We start from the raw sequence: 16,224 nt of genomic DNA on the forward strand, positions 1-16,224 counted from the left end.
CACATGTGATCTGTTTGGATACGCGTGCATGTGAGTGTGGGTGCTTCCACGGTGTGTGAGTACGCTGGTGCAGACGTGTGCACACCCACATGTGCACAGCTGCGTGCGCGGTAGTGCCTGGGCACGTGTGCTGGCCCGCTGGCGGGTTTGGTTACCTTGGAACGCCCCGAAGGACTCAATGGAGAGCACCCTCCTCCCGGCGGCCGACAGGCTCCGGCACAGGCGGCAGGACGACGTGAGCTGCATCTTCTCCTCGCACAGCGCGATGATGCTCTGCGGCGGGCCGGCGCTCAGCCCCGGGGCGGCCCTCACCCCTGCCCGCTAAGCCTTCTAGGCTCTGGGGTCACGGGCCAGGGCTGGGGGCGCTTACGGAAACCCGCAGATTCTGTCCCGCCCGTGACCGTTACAAGGCGCACCCTTCATCGCCGAAGTGCAGAGTAAAAAGTCAGGAGCCCGGATGACCGGGTGGTGGGGGCCCCGCGTGCTTGCTGGGTGTGCGAGCGCGGGCCGGGGGCACGCAGGGCTCAGGGTATCTCCTGGGTGAAGCGGAGCAGGCCTGCAAGCTTACCTGGAGGTCGGGCCGGTCCCCAGGGTCCTCCGCCTGCATCTTGCCCAGCAGTGCCTCCAGCTCCTGGCTCAGCCTGGGCTGCGACTCCGGCTCCGGCACGTAGTCGAGGGCCGCCTTCAGCGTGGCCCCCAGAGAGTAGATGTGAGCCTGCAGCACCAAAGACCCGCTGGGGCCAGGAGTGGGACCGTGTGGGCCATGGGCGGGGCGTGGGGCCGCGGGGCGTACCTGGGGGCGGGGCCGTGGGGGCCGATGGGTGGGGTCATGGGTGGGGGGGCATGGGCGGGGCTGTGGGGGGCCGTGGCCATGGGCGGGGCCGTGGAGTGGGCCTGGGGGAGGGGCCGTGGGGTCGCGGTCGCGCAGGTTCGCGCAGGTCCGCGCAGAGCACCTGTCACACGCGGTGTTGCTCTTCCGGGCCAGGAGCACCCCATATCTTTCCAGGGCAGCTCCCCTCCTCATCCCCACCCCCAAGACATCTCTATCCCTGCCCTAACTGTCCCTCTTTATGCCCACTCATGGGCTTGGCCCAACATCTCTATTCCTGCCCTAACTTTCCCTCTTTATGCCCACTTATGGGCTCGGCCCAAGACATCTCTATCCCTGCGCTAACTGTCCCTCTTTATGCCCACTCATGGGCTTGGCCCAACATCTCTATTCCTGCCCTAACTGTCCCTCTTTATGCCCACTCATGGGCTTGGCTATTTCTCTGCTGAGCTGTCGCCTGTTTTGGGTGCTCTCCTGGTGGCTCAGATGGTCAAGAATCTGCCTCCCAATGCAGGAGACACAAAAGACGCGTGTTTGATCCCTGGGTCAGGAAGATCCCCTGGTGAAGGGCATGGCAACCGACTCCAGTATTCTTGCCTGGGGAATCCCATGGACAGAGCAGCCTGGCTAGCTATGGTCCACCGGGTCGCAAAGAGTCAGACACCACTGAGGAACACTTTCCCTTTTCACATGAAGGGGCTGATCTTGGTCTCTGTGTCACACGTATGTTCTCTCTGTCACGTATCCTTTCACTTTGTTCATATGTCTTTGACATTCAAAAATTCTCTTTCATTTGTTAAATCTGCTCCTGTGGCCAGCGCTGCAGCGACCATCCTCAGGTGGACGTCTTCATGCAATCACGCCACATTCACGAAGGCTTAGGCCCTACGGGTGGGACTGCCGTTCTTGGTCATGGCCAGCTGCTAAGGAGCTTCACTCATGAGTGAGATAATTCTTTTTTATTGGCTTCCTTGGAGGACTTGCCCTAGCCCAGGGCAATAAAAACTGCTTACTTCTGTGTTTTTGCAATACTTTTTTAACTGTGAAGCATCGAGCTCTGACCCATCTGGGATGTGTCTTTATGCTGGGCACTGCAGGGAGGGGGGTTTGTCTCCTGGTGGAGAGTCACCTCCCGCACGGCTGAAGAAGAGCCCACCCTCTGTGGGCCCACACCTCGTCCTGCGCCCTCGCTCCCCGGGGCCTGCGCCCTGGCCTCCCCCCTTACTCTGTGTCCCTCCCTCGGTCCAGACTGTGCTCTTTTGATTATGGTAGCTTCAGAGCGCACCTTCACGCCTGGAGGACAAATTGCTCTTCATCTTCCCCCACCCCCTGGGTAGATTATTTTCACATTTGTCAAGCTTGTATATAAAGTTCCACCACTCCCATTTAAAAAAATACCTAGAATGGTTGGGATTTTAGTGTAACAGCGCTGATGGTGCAGAATTTGGGAGAACCAGCGTCATGCAAGATAAAATACTTGGATGTGGGCAGGATGGCTGTCTCTAGATTGTAGCATCAGCAGCACTTTGGTCCATCTGTGGACCATCTGTGGGAGCTGGCAACAATGCCAAGGGACCTGGCAGGAGTCATGCCCGGCTGTTCATCAGGTGAGGGCAGACATGCCTCTGGCTTGGTTGTGGACCCCTTAGCTAGACCGACTAGAGAAACCAGAGAGGACTCGAGTAAAATCAGAAACGAGAGAGGAGATGTCACAGCTGATGCTGCAGAAACAAAGGATCGTAAGAGCCCACGATGTACACACCAGACTGGATAACCTAGAACAAAATGGATACACCCCTAGAAACGTACAGTGTACTAAGACTGAATCTTGAAGAAATAAACTGAACTGTTACTAATATGGAGATTGAATCAGAAATCAACAACAAAGAAAAGCCCAGGACTAGATGACGTCACTGGTGACTTTTTACCAAACATTTATTTAGAGAAGAATTAATGCCAATCCTTCTCAAATTCTTCCAAAAAATCAAATGAGAGGGAACACTCCCAAACTCATTTTATGAGGCCAGCATTACCCTGGCATCAAAGTTAGACAATACAACAAAAAAATACAGACCAACATCCCTGATGAATACAGATGTAAAAACCCTCAACAAAATATTAGCAAACTAAATTCAAAAAAGTACATTAAAAGATCATATGCCACGGTCAACTGGAATTTGTCCCTGGGATGCAAAGATGGTTCAACATAGGCAAATCAATAAATGTAATTCACCATATTAAAAGAATAAAAGTTAAAATCACATAATCATCTCAATAGAAGCAGCAAAAGCATTTGGAAAAATTCAGCATCTTTTCATGATAAGAACTCGCGATAAGTTGGGTATGGAAGGGATGTACTTCAACATAACAAAGGCCATATACGACAAGCTCACAGCTAACATCATACCCAATGATGAAACGCTGAACTCTAAGTTTAGAACAAGACAAGGTGCCCATTCTCACAATTACTTTTCAACACACTGGAAGTTGTTGATAGCCAGAACGATTAGGCAAGAAAAAGAAATAAAAGGCATCCAAACTAGAAGGGAAGAGATAAAATTGTCTCTGTGCATGATGTGATCTTACATGCGGAAAATCTTAGATTCCATCAAAAAACTTTTAGAACTAATCAACAAATGCAGTAAAATTTCAGGATACAAAATCAGCATATATAAATCAGTTACATTTTTATACATTAACAATGAACTATCTAAAAAAGAAATAAGACAATCAGGAGCTTCCCTGATGGTCCAGTGGTTAAAGAATCTGCCTTGCAATGTAAGGGACATGGGTTTGATCCCTGGTCATAACACTTAGAAGTGAATGATACTGAAAATGCTATGAGGCAAAATTCATGTTTAGACGGAAAGTCTTAGCTTTAGGCGTTGACCCTAATGTTAGGAAAGAAGAAAAGCTCAGACTAATGAGCTGAGTGTCCAACTCAAGTTACAAAGACTCGTTAACTTAAAACAGGCACAAGAAGAAAGACTGAAACAAGAGCAGAATTGATAGAGGAGCAGACAGGACGGGAAACGTCACAGGATACAAGGTGGGCTCTTTGAAAAGCTGACGGAAGAAACTTCCATGTAGGGCAAGTCGCTCTGGCTCATACGTGGTTTCGCTTGAACTCTGCGCTGACCACAGAAGCCTGTTTTTAAACAATTTATTTTATTGGAGTACAGTTGATTTATAATGTGTTAACTTCTGCTGTACAGCGAAGTGACTCATTTATATATATTCAGTTCAGTTTAGTCGCTCAGTAGTGTCCAACTCTTTGCGACCCCATGAACCGCAGCACGCCAGGCCTCCCTGTCCATCACCAACTGCCGGAGTCTACCCAAACACATGATATATATATACTTAAAATTCTTTTGATTATGGTTTATCACAGGATACTGAATGTGGTTCCCTGTGCTGTGCAGTAGGACCTTGTTGTTCACCATCTTATATGTAACAGTCTGCATTGTAACAGTTTGGGTTGGACCCCAAACTCCCAATCTTTCCCTCCCTTTTGGTAACCACAAGTCTGATCTCTTCTGTGACTCTGTTTTGTAGATAAGTTCGTTTGTGTCATATTTTATATTCCACATGTAGGTGCTATCATATGGTCTTTGTCTTTCTCTGACTTACTTCACTTAGTATGATCATCTCTGGGTCCATTCATGTTCCTGCAAAGGACATCATTTCATTCTTTTTCATGACTGAGTAGTATTCTGTTGTATATAGACACACCACATCACTTTCTTCTCTTTTTTTGGCCACACCGTGAGGCTTGCAGGGTCTCAGTTCCCAATCCAGGGGTGAACCCAGGTCACAGCAGCGAGAGTGCTGAGTCCTAACCAATGGGCCACAGGAACATCCTTACATCTTTGCTATCCATTCATCTAGAGCAGCTTGATTTATGGTCTGTCAAACACACATCGTACGACTGCTTTAACCATTAGAGAAGAGGATGCCTTTAAAAATAAGAATGGAGTCACTGTGGTTCAGGCATCTGGGGTGGATCCAGGTGGCTGAGGGTTCAGACATGTTCCTGCATCCCTGAGAACTTGGATTTCGGGATGCTGCTATCAGACTCAGGGACACCACCAGCCGTTCTCAAAACAGTATCTGCCAGCAGCTGCCACCTGCAACCTTAGGTCTCAAGCCTCCCCCTGTGACTATGCAGCCATTTCAGACCCCAACAAATCCTGCTTAACCAGCACCCTTCCTTCTTGCAGCTCCAACCCTAATTCTTGACAGACAACTTAAGTAATTTTGTGGGTTTTGCTTTTAAAAGCTTCCACATTTTGTATTCTGGGGACATGATTAAAGTGCTTCTTGACTCTGTCTTTCAGACTGCAGTCCTCTGTTTGGCTCAAATAGCAGTCTTTGCATTTCTATTATGGATTGTTATTATTTCTGTTGACAAAACTAACAAAATATAGAAGGGATGTACTCCCTCCTGCAAGACTGGCAAGAGGAGGCACAAATAAATCACCCAAGGAGTGGAAGGGGGCACCTACAATAAGGCACTGATTAAGAAAGGATCTCCCCTGCAACTTTAGAAACACAGGTTAAAATGGGTAAAATTTTAGAAACATGTGGTTTATCAAAAGCTGAGTCATTAAGAAATTCAAAACAGGTAAGTCCTATAATTATTAAAAATAGAGCAGCAATTAAAACTCTTTGCTCCAAGGAAATAGCTGGCTTCCTAAGTAAGTCTGATTAGACTTTCAAGGACCAGACCATTCCATTCTTATGTAAGCTGTAAAACGGCAAAGGAAGGGGGGGGGGATTTGCACACGACAAAGATACTCCTGATGGCAACACCGTCAGAAACATCAACAGAATGGAAAACCACCAGCCTACTCATGAAAATACGCAGAGATGCAAAGCAGGCATCAGTTGATCTAATGCAGCGGCAAAGAAAGCACAGGGCGCTGTCGGTTTAGGTGTTTCTAAGCAGGAAAGGTTGAGTTAACGTTAGAAAATAAACTGGGAGATACCGACATCCTAATAATCATTTCAAAAGCTACAGAAGCATTTCACAACAGAACACGATGCCTCTGCACAGCAGGGGCCTCAGGCAAAAGCCATCCTGCGGGAAGGTGGGAGGCGCTCTCAGGAAGGCAGAGAGTCACTGACCTGCTCACACCCCTGCTCCAGCCCACCCGGGACCCGTGGGGCAGGGGACGTGGCACCAAAGCTTTGGACGGCAACACTGCCTGCCACCTTCTGCTGGTGCCTTGATCAGCTGCAGGCAGAGTTTTTACCACTGAGCCACCTGGGAAGCTTCCCTGGTGGCTCAGACTGTGAAGAATCTGCCTGCAATGCAGGAGACACAGCTTCGATACCTGGGTCTGGAAGATCCCCTGGAGAAGGGAATGGCTACCCACTCCATTATTCTTCCCTGGAGAGTTCCATGGACAGAGGAGCCTGGTGGGCTAAGTCCATGGGGTCACAAAGAGTCAGACATGACCGAGCAACTAACACTTTGATCAGTTAAACAGAAAGTTATCAGAAATAATTAAATAATATACCACAAGGGCTGATACTAGATTGAGATGCTAAAGTGAACTGCGTTTCTGTAGACTTGACACAAAAAGCAGGAAAATGTGATTACAAAGATGACCGTCCGTTTACACAGAAACATCTCGTTCCTGAGAATGACCCAGTAAAGGACATTCAAGTAAAACACAGGAGAGGTTTTAAACTGTTACTGAGACAGTAAATCAGAGCTAAATAAATGAAGAGGAATAATGGGTTTACAGAGGAGACCACATACTGTAAGGGTGTGAGTCCTCCCCAAACTGAGGCACAGATTCAGAGCCATTCTAGTCAAAATGCCAACAGAGCTTTTCATGGAACTTGATACCAAGTCCAAACTTTCTGTGGAAGAATAAAGACTTCAGAACAAAGGAACAGGGAGTGAGCCCTTTCCCTATGAGATGCTGGGCTCCGTGTGGAGCTGGGGAGGTTAATAAATGCAGGGTGCAGACCCCCCTGGACTAGAGCAGAGGTCTGGGAAGTAGACCCACTTTTGTCTGGACTGGGGTGTATGTGGCTTCGCTGGAGTGTGCCAAGGCTAGCCAATAAACAGCTGGAAAGACCCTTTTCTACACAGAAAAAGATGCACCTGGATACTTTCCTCACATTACATAAAAAAATCCACCTCAGGTGGGTTAAATGTGAACAACAAAACCTTTAAAACTCTTGGTAGAAAATGTCAGCAAGTATCTGTTGGACCTTGAGGTTGGGAAGGTTTCTTAAGGCAAAAAACAACACAAACCGCTAGCAGCAAGAGAAAACACGGTCACCTACAAACGGGCGCCTGCCGTCCACCTCCACAAGGATTAAATCAGGTGCTGCTGCAGCTGCCGACCTTCAACACTCCTGAAAGGGGCTCAGGGTGGAGAGCAGGAATGAGGCCCTCTGCTCTGGAGAAAGCGGCAGGACAGTCTTCGGACAGCTCGATGCCGTCAGGACCCAACCTTGTAAGCGCCATTTCTGCATCTCCTCATTTCTAGAAAAGCACTGAAATCCTGCACGGTGACGTCTGCTCCCTGCGACTAGCAGAAACCTTCTGCAAGGATATGTGCCTGGGCTTCCCTGGTGGCTCAGCAGCGAAGCATCTGCCGCTGATGCAGGAGACAAGGACTCGATCCCTGGTTCAAGAAGAGCACGCGGGCGGTGGGGCAACAAGGCCGCGCGCCACGACCACGGGGCCTGGGCACGGGGGCCTGGGGGCTGCAGCTGCTGAGCCACCGCCCTGTGCTCTGCATCAAGAGAAGACACCGCAGCGGGGAGCCCGCAGACGGCACCGAGAGAGTGGCTCCTGCTGGCCACACTGCTGAAAAGCCTGCACAGCCAATGAATGCAGAAACAAACAATAACTTCTAAAAAATTAAAAGAAAGAATACGAGCTTGACTGTACACAGGTGACGTAGTGGTAAAGAATCTGCAGGAAACACAGAGACACGGGTTCCACCCCTGGGTCAGGAAGGTCCCCTCGAGGAGGAAATGACTCCCTGCTCCGGGATTCCTGCCTGGAGAATCCCACGGACAGAGGAGCCTGGGGGGCCCCGGTCCACGGGGTCACAGAGAGCCAGACCCGACTGAACGCTTGAGCACGCACGCCGCTTCCCCTCCCCCAAATCACACACAGGCCGACACCCCCCTCCCCGCCCCCTGGAGCAGTTCCGCAGACGTATCTGAAATGCTGTCTCCTGGACTAGGTCTCATTTTGACCCAAATAAAACTTAACTTGCAACTCTCACGTTGTGTGTTTTTTTAAGTTCACACCACCGATGATTTGCATTATAAATGGCAGGGCTCCCTTGGTGGTACGGTGGCTGAGAACCCACCTGCCAATGCAGGGCACACGGGTTTGACCCCTGGGCTGGGAGACTCCAAATGCCGAAGAGCGACGAAGCCCACGCACCGGCACCAGCGAGCTCGAGCTCTGCGGCCGGGAGCCGCAACCACTGAGCCTGCACTCCCCGGGCCCGCGCGCCCGGAGCCCGTGCTCGGCAACGAGAGACGCCACTGCAGGGAGAAGCCCGCGCAGCTAGGGAGAGCCCCACAGAGCCACGAAGACTCAGCGCGACAAATGCACCAATAAACCCAGAAAAAAGCTTCTAAAAGAGAAGGACTGATAAACTTTTTCTTTTCATCAAAGGATGCCTTCAGGCAGCGTTTCTCAAAGCATGGTTCGAGGCCACAGAGCTGCACAGCAGCAGGGCCCCCAGGGCCGTGGGCCGGGCGCGGGCACGGCAGACTGACCGCGAGCGCCGCGGTGAGAGCCGGGCCTCCGCCAAGCGGGGCCTTCAGCAGGGTTACAAACACGCCAAACAACGCCACTGTCCTCACTGCTTTTGGGGGGAGAATACTGTTACTTTTTGTGAACATATGTTATACATGTTAACACGGAATGGGCTTATGATGGTTATTATTACATGAGTTAGTAGGTGGACTTTTTCTGCATTTCTCCATTTTACTCTGACACAGTGAGTACTGGCAGGTGTGACTCACACAAAGCTCTTTGGATACTTGATTTTTAGGAGGATAAGGGTTCCCAAAACCAAAGAGTTTGACAACTGCTGCCTCAAGGAAGTGAGACGTCACGTTCCACAGTGAACACAACATTTGCAATCCTGACCGAACGGAGGAAGGTACGGGGAGGAAGGCGGACAGCTGGAGAGAGATGGGCCCGCCTGCGGGGCGGCCCCACCCCACCTACACCTGCGGAGGTGCTGGTCTCCCGAACGGGGGAGCATCCCCCGGGCCCTCCCGGCTCTGCAGTGACCGGGCTGGGGGCTCCAAGGCCACGCAGAGCAGCACCGAGCCGGGCAGGCCCGCCCCCCACACACCCAGTGCGGAAAAGGAAGTTCCCAGAGCGGAGATGCAGCGGGGGCTGGTCTCAGGGAGCTGAATGGCCTGGCTGGGCCCTCCCCTTCTAGGTCTCTGCCCACCTCGCCGCACTGGGGCACCCAGGGGTTCACCTGATGGGCAGCATTCATCAGCCCGGCGGCCTCAGGGACCTTGGCCCAAGTGTCCTTGGCGTGGCCGCAGCTCACACTCATGGGGGATTCTCCAGGCCTCAAGCCTCCCACGAGCAGCCCCCGCAAGTCCTTCAGGAGAGCTGTGACTCCCGCCAGCCACCACTGGTAATTTTAGGTGCTTTTAACATCTTAAATATAGTCAATTCACACTCAGACAACATGCCAGGCACGCAGTGAGGAGCAGGCGGCCAGATGCGCACTGTCGCTGGAGCCCAGCCGCGGGGTGAGAGTGGCCCAGGCAGCCCCTCGGGGGGGACCCCTGGCGCTCGCAGAGCGGGCCAGGTGCTGGCCTCCTTGCTGCCACTTACCTCAAAGGTGTTCCCCGTCACGTCGAACTCTGGGGGCACAAAAGCTCCCTCAGGGTCATCTGGGGAGGGAAGAGAAGGCGCCGTTCACACGGTGACCCCCCCAACACACATCAGGTGAGCCGGGCTGCCAGGCTCTTCCCGGATGGGGGGCTGCGTGCACCTGGGGCCCAGCCAGGAACATCCACCAGCGGGGCCCAGCCCCACAGCCTCCCCTCACCCAGGTCCAGGCAGGTTGCCGTGGAAACCCGGCTCCAGACCATGGCGCCCGAGGGAGGGGCCCGCATCCACACAGGCACCTCTGTGCTCACATTCCCCGCGCAGGCCTCACCACTGAGCTGCTCCATGAAGCACACATTCCCGCTGGTGTTGAAGGCCAGCGTGTCCGGCGTGATGCACAGGGTCTGGAAGATGGCCGAGTGGGCGACGCTCCGCATCGCCAGGCTGCACTCCAGGCACACAGCCCAGGCCTCCTGCTCGCTCAGGCCGCTGTCCCGCAGGGAGAGGATGTCGGCCAGGGACACGTTCTCCTGCCGAGACAGCCTGGGCTGAGCCCCGGGCACCTGCGTGTGGGGGGCTGGGGACAAGACCCCGCGGCCGCCCCTACGTCTGGATCTGACTCAGCTGTGGTCCTGCCACCCACACGCACTCACACATGCATGCGTGTGTGCACACAACACACTAACACACTGTCGTGCATGTGTGCACGCACACCCACCTGCTGTCCTCACACACGCACACAACTCCCACACATTCACTTAGTTATCAGAGGCACAGGCAGGCAAAGCCTGCACATCCACAAGCTTGTGCCCACAGGTGTCCACGCAAGTCACCTGCACGAGCACACTCATCAGCAGGCGCTCACAGTGCACAGGCTCACACACATCAGACACCCTGTACCGCATCGCCCTTTTCCAGGGCATTGTTTGAGGCCCTGGTCAGCCTTGTGAGTCTGTGTGTTCACACACCACCCACCTAAAGAGGGGAGGGGGCACAGAGGGAGCCAGACTGGGAGCTGAGGCCTGGGGGAGCATGCAGGCAGTGGTCAGGAAAAGGCCTGGACACCCAGCCTCGGAGTGGGAGTGGACAGCAGGGTGATCAGGGGTGGGGAGCAGGGGTGAATGGGGGTGGGGAGCAAAGGTGAGTGGGGGTGGGGAGTAGAGGGGAGTGGGGGTGAGTGGGGGTGGGGAGCAGGGGTGAGTGGGGGTGGGGAGTAGAGGGGAGTGGGGGTGGGGAGCAGGGGTGAAGGGGGGAGCGGGGGTGAGTGGGGGTGGGGGAGCAGGGGTGAGTGGGGGTGGGGAGCAGAGGTGAGTGGGGGTGGGGAGCAGGGGTGAGTGGGGGTGGGAAGTAGAGGGGAGCGGGGGTGAGTGGGGGTGGGGAGCAGGGGTGAAGGGGGTGGGGAGCAGGGGTGAGTGGGCTGGGGAGCAGGGGTGAGTGGGCTGGGGAGCAGGGGTGAGTGGGGTGGGGAGCTGGGGTGAGTGGGGTGGAGAGCAGGAGTGAGTGGAGTGGTACAGAAGAGGCCCCCAGCTTCCTGCCCCTACCAAGCTTCTGCCTCCAGCCTTCACTGTTCCCACCCCAGCACGCAGCGTGTTCTCAGGTGTAGCTGAGCTCTGGTCCTGAAAGGAGCCTCTGCCTCCTGCCTTTAAACTTCACCTCCTTGCTCGGGGTCGCCAGAGCCACAGCCAAGGAGATGCAGAGTTTAAACAGAGGAACAGCAGGTTGGGTGGCGGTGTGTGCGCGCGGCACTAGGGGACGGGAGGCGGATGGGGCAGGTCCTTCTCAGCTCAGGGAGGGGCTCGGTGCCAACCTCCTGGGCCTGACCTGAGCTTTCTGGTGGGCGTGGCATTAAGATGGGTGAGAACAAGGCGGCCACAGGGCTCGTGGCTCCCAGAGTTGGGGGCGCCCCGCGTCAAGCTCCGGAAATGTGTGGACCCTGTGGGAGGGTGGATGGGCGTCTTAAAAGGAGAATCCTGAGCAAAGAGCGGAGCACGCGGTCAGGTCGCGGCAGCAGACAGTGAACCCGAAACCTCGGCTTCCAAACCCGCCGGCTACGTCTGGTTCTCCCGTAAGAGGTCATGCAGAGCCTGTCTGTCTGCCGGGACCCTGAGGACTCAGAGCCCGAGGTGCCCGGGGGTGCCACGGGGCCTGGTTAGAGAGGTGCCCGGGCAGTGTGCACACAGACGCATGCCTGCACACCAAGATGCCCATGCACACACCTGCAGACATGCACAGTCCACAGCCCGAGGACCCCGTGGGCTCGGCTGTAAGGAGGACGCGTCTGCGCCGGTCCCAATGCGGGGGCCTCGCTGACTCCCACTGGCTGTGGCCAAGTGGGCACCAGGCCCGCCTGCTCACGCAGACAGATGTGCTGCCAGGAGAAGGCGCCCAGGGCAGGCCCATGGCTTCTGGCTCAGGGCCAGGCCTCTGCTGCCCTGCCCAGTGGACGATGCTCTGGTTGGGGGAGACCCTCAGGGAAGCTGGAGACCTGCAGCCACTGACAGGGGAGCGCCTGTGGGGTCCCTGTGTGGCTCTGTGGGGTGACTCTCACGGGCCCCAAGTCAGTGCTTCCGTTCAGTGGAGCCCGCCCCCTCAGGTGGGATGGTCTCAGACCCCCTGAAACCCCACTACTGCAGTGGGAGGCGGCATTCAGCTGAAGCAGGTTCCAGCACACCCAGGGGAGGTCCTGACACGTGACAAGGGACCCCGGACAATGGGCCCACGGTCACCTCCCCTCTGGTCCACCCTGCTCGGGCCCAGGCAGGAGGCGTGACCCTTCCTTGCCTGGATCCGGGGCTCACGTAGGCCACGCGGGTGCCAGGTAGACTTGGCTAGTGGGCCCAGACAAGGCTCAAGAGGCCGGGACCCGTGTTGGCTGTGCAGGGCCTTCAGGCCACTGGCCCCGCCTGAACTCCCGCCCCGGTAGACGGAAGCCTGGGCTCTTCCCCGAGGAGCAGCTTGGGACCCCATGGACCCTGAGCCTCGTGCCAAGCAGGCCCCCATCCACACCCGAGACGATGGGGCTTGCAGGCTGGCAGGGGCTTCACAGGCCAAGGTGGACATTTGTGAGTGGTGGGAGCGGGGGACAGCAAGCCAGTGAGGCTCCAGCGGACAGCTGTGTTCCCCTCGCCTCCGGGCGCCCCGGGACCAGCACCCCAGGGCTGTGGCAGGCAGGGGCACTTCCATCCTGCCACTGCCCAGGGGGCCGGACCTCCCGGGGCAGTTGGAGTGGGCCCCCCAGCAGCCGTGTGGGCAGAGGCTGTGTCTGTCCCGGCTGGGAGAAGAGCAGGGGAGGCGGGGGACACAGCCTCCCCGGGCAGCCCCCTGTTGCCATGCTGGGTCCCAGACGGGGGTCTCCTGCTGCCGGCCGGTCACAGCGAGGTGCTGGCCAGCGGGAGCATCTGTCCCTCCGGGGCAGGCTGTCGGCCAGGCTGCCTGGGCCACGGGACCCCTCCACGGGTCGTTCTGCGCATTTCAAACGCTGCCCCTCCACCTGGAGACCCCCCCGGCTCAGCCTAGCTCCCGGCCCACAGGTGCTGACGTCCCACTGGACTTGGGGGGGCAGTAAGAATACTCCCTCAAGGGAGCCTTGGGACTGGGAGACCCCGCCCCCTGAAGGCCCCCGAAGACCAGGGCCACCTGCTGGCTGACGCCTGCCCCTCCCGGGTGGCTCCGCCGCCTCTGCTCCGGCCTCTGCAGGTCCAGTGTGGGGGCGCAGCCTGCTGGTGGGCAGGGACTGGGGGGCCAGGACCTTGCTGGGCGGTGCCGGCCCTGAGTTCTCATGGCCATGTGTCACCCGTGTGTCCCCAGGGCAGGTGCCCAGAGTGAAGTTGCTGGGAAGGGGGGGCACCCACACCCCACTACAGGACCCTTAACTGTTCTCCAAAGAGGTCAGTCTGCTCCACCGCCCCCAGACCTCAGGGAGGGTGGCCTGCCACCGCCCGCCCCCAACCAAGCGGCCACCGTCCCGCTTTCTGGTTCTTGCCAACCCGGTGCTGGCGGAAGGCAGTCACGGCGGGTGTATCTTGTGTTTCCTGAGTGTAACGAAGTCGAACATTTTCTCATACGTTCACCAGCAGTTTGAATTTGGTCCGCAGTCACAACAGGTGAGGGACTGTCCAGAGGCCCCTGCTGGGGTCTCTGGTACTGCCCGGCTGGAAGGCGCCCGCGTCCCCGCGGTTCCCCCGGGGGCTCCTGGCTGGTCCGGCCCGGCCGGAAGGTGCCCGCATCCCCGTGGTTCCCCCGGGGGCTCCTGCAGCCCCGCCCTCTGTCCTCTCACACGGGGCGGCCTTGGAGAATCAACCTGATGGCAAAGTGCTGTCGCGGGCAGTCCCACGTCCCTGGCAGGGACTTAAAGCCTTTAACACTAACCACACCCGCTGCGTGCAGGCACCAGAGTCTCAGGGACAGGACATCAGCTGGAGCTCCAGGGACAGACCTCCTGGCTCAGAACACACCCAGGGCAATGCCTCCCATCAGGAGTGGCTGCGGCGAGAGGGGCCAGTTGTCTGGACTTCCTTGCTGGATGGACCACCACCGCGGCCTCCCGCGACACCTGGAGGTGACGGCCATGGACAGTGGGGGTGCCGGCCCCACGCACTGGGCTCAGCGGGGGCTGCCCCATCCCCAGGGCGCTGTGACCCGGCTACCAGAGGGCGGGCTCAGGGTGGAGGCTTTAGGTCCAAACCCTTCTCTGCCTGCCCTGTTTACTGGGCACCTATCACAGCTCGGTGTGCCGGGCACAGAGGAGGCTCTGGAGGCGTGGGGCGGTCGATGCAGACAGGCCGCATGGAGAACCACGTTCTGCGTCTGCCTCGAGGGTGCTTCGGGGGACGTGAGGCTTCCACCAGGCGCTTTAGGAACCTGCCCTACGGGAGCATCTGCAGGCTATGTGCTGGGAGCGCCCTTCACTCCTCCATAAAGCCATGGAGATACCCACAGAGTTATTTATTCCCTTGCGGTTCTCTCCGCAGCCCTCTCTCTCACCAAATCCAGGCCATGGTGGGTGGGGACGGGGTGGGGAGGCAGCACACCCCCCCGCCCCCCCGCCCGGCACTGCCCCTTCCGCAGACTCTGAAGGACTGTTTCTAGGGCATGAGCCCCTCCGTCCTTAGAACCAGCCCGGCTAAGGACGTGGGCAGGCGCCAGCTGGGGGCAGGGGCCCTGGGGCCCTCAGCGACGGTTTCTGTGACCCTCCAGTTCAGGAGGGCGGGTGGGTCTGTCTGCAGACCCCACAGATGGGGGTGTGCTGGGACAGGGGCTCTGCAAAGACCCCAAAGACTGGGGAGCAGCTGAGCCCTCTGGCGGCCACCTTTCCTGTGGCCGGGACTGGCCTGTTCAAGGGCCGTGGGGTCTCTATTCGACCCTGACCTACAGAGCTACCGGACGAACCCAGGCCAGGGAGCAACTTCTCCGGCCGGGTCTCAGGCAAACCGGCTCTAGAGGCTCTTGGCCGGGTTAGTGGCCAGAAGCCCCATGGGACCCCTGCTGGGGGCTCAGGACCTGGGCTCCTGACTGAAGGCCCAGGGTCAGTCGTCAGTCTCAGGGCCCCCAGCCCCCACACCACCAGCTCCGAACAGGCCTGACTGGGCTCTCTGCCCGGAGGCCTCGGTCACCTCCTAGGACCGCGGCGAGGGGGAACACCAGGCTGGGCCTGGGGCCAAAGCGCCCCGCGCTCATCCCCCCAACATCTGTAACCCCAGGCCCACCCCTGCAGGGCGCGGACATCCGCACCGACGGCCCACGGCCCACAGCTGCTGTCCGGTGGCGTGGAGTCCTGGCCCCTCTGCGGGGAGGGGGCGGTGAGAACAGCTGCGGGGTCCCCTGCGGCCGGGACCTGGCCCGCGGGGGCCTGGGGCCTGGGGGTCTCTCCACGACCCCCTCGGTGGGGGCGGTGAGGGTCCCGCCGTGGGGCGGGGGCTCACCTCGTCTTCTGGCAGAGTGGGAAGAGGCTCGAAGTCGTAGAAGTCCAGGTCCTTGCCGTCCTCGTCATAAAAAGCCTCCGCGGCCCGGTCCATGGTCTGCATTCTTGGGCGCGCCGCCGCCGGAGCCGCCGCGTCCCCGCCGCCCGAGGTCCGCGCGGCCGGCGCCCCTCCCAGCCTGGCCTCCCCGCCCGCTGCCCCGGCTCCCCGGCCGCCGGCTCTGCTCCGGGGCTGGCTCCGCGCTCCGGCCGGCTCCGCGCTCCCGGCCGGCTCCGCGCGCCGGGCTGGTTCTGCGCTCTGGGCTGGCCCTGCTCCGGGCCGGCTCTGCGCTCCGGACTGGCTACGCGCGCCGGGACGCCATGGCAACGCGCCCGCGCCCCCGCCCTGCGCCCGCGCCCCCGCCCCGCCCCCGCGCCCCCGTCCCGCCCCCGCGCCCCCGCCTCGCGCCCCCGTCCCGCGCCCCCGTCCCCACCCCGCCCCCGCGCCCCCGCCCCCGCGCCCCCGCCCCCGCGCCCCCGCCCCACCCCGCGCCCGCGCCCCCGCCCCCACCCCGCCCCACCCCGCCACCGCCACCGCCACCGCCACCGCCACCGCCACCGCGCCCCGCCCGCGCGCTGCCGCAGTGTCTC

General features: G+C 58.2%; 1 protein-coding gene across 1 annotated transcript in view; it reads right to left on the bottom strand.

Annotated features, from left to right (window-relative positions):
* The window catches only part of KNDC1 (kinase non-catalytic C-lobe domain containing 1), a 52,658-nt gene extending 36,713 nt beyond the window's left edge, over positions 1-15,945 (bottom strand). Inside the window, exons 1-5 of the mRNA XM_081570391.1 lie at positions 15,599-15,945; positions 10,009-10,207; positions 9,681-9,739; positions 569-715; positions 156-273 (exon numbers count right to left, since the gene is read on the bottom strand). Coding sequence (XP_081426517.1) covers positions 156-273; positions 569-715; positions 9,681-9,739; positions 10,009-10,207; positions 15,599-15,700 — 625 coding nt within the window. The 5' untranslated portion in view covers positions 15,701-15,945. The remainder of the gene's footprint in view (positions 1-155; positions 274-568; positions 716-9,680; positions 9,740-10,008; positions 10,208-15,598) is intronic.
* Positions 15,946-16,224: the final 279 nt, after the last annotated feature.

Source organism: Giraffa tippelskirchi, chromosome 2 (genome assembly GCF_054371585.1).
Source record: "Giraffa tippelskirchi isolate mGirTip1 chromosome 2, T2T-mGirTip1v1.2.pri, whole genome shotgun sequence".
Taxonomy (NCBI): Eukaryota; Metazoa; Chordata; class Mammalia; order Artiodactyla; family Giraffidae; genus Giraffa; species Giraffa tippelskirchi.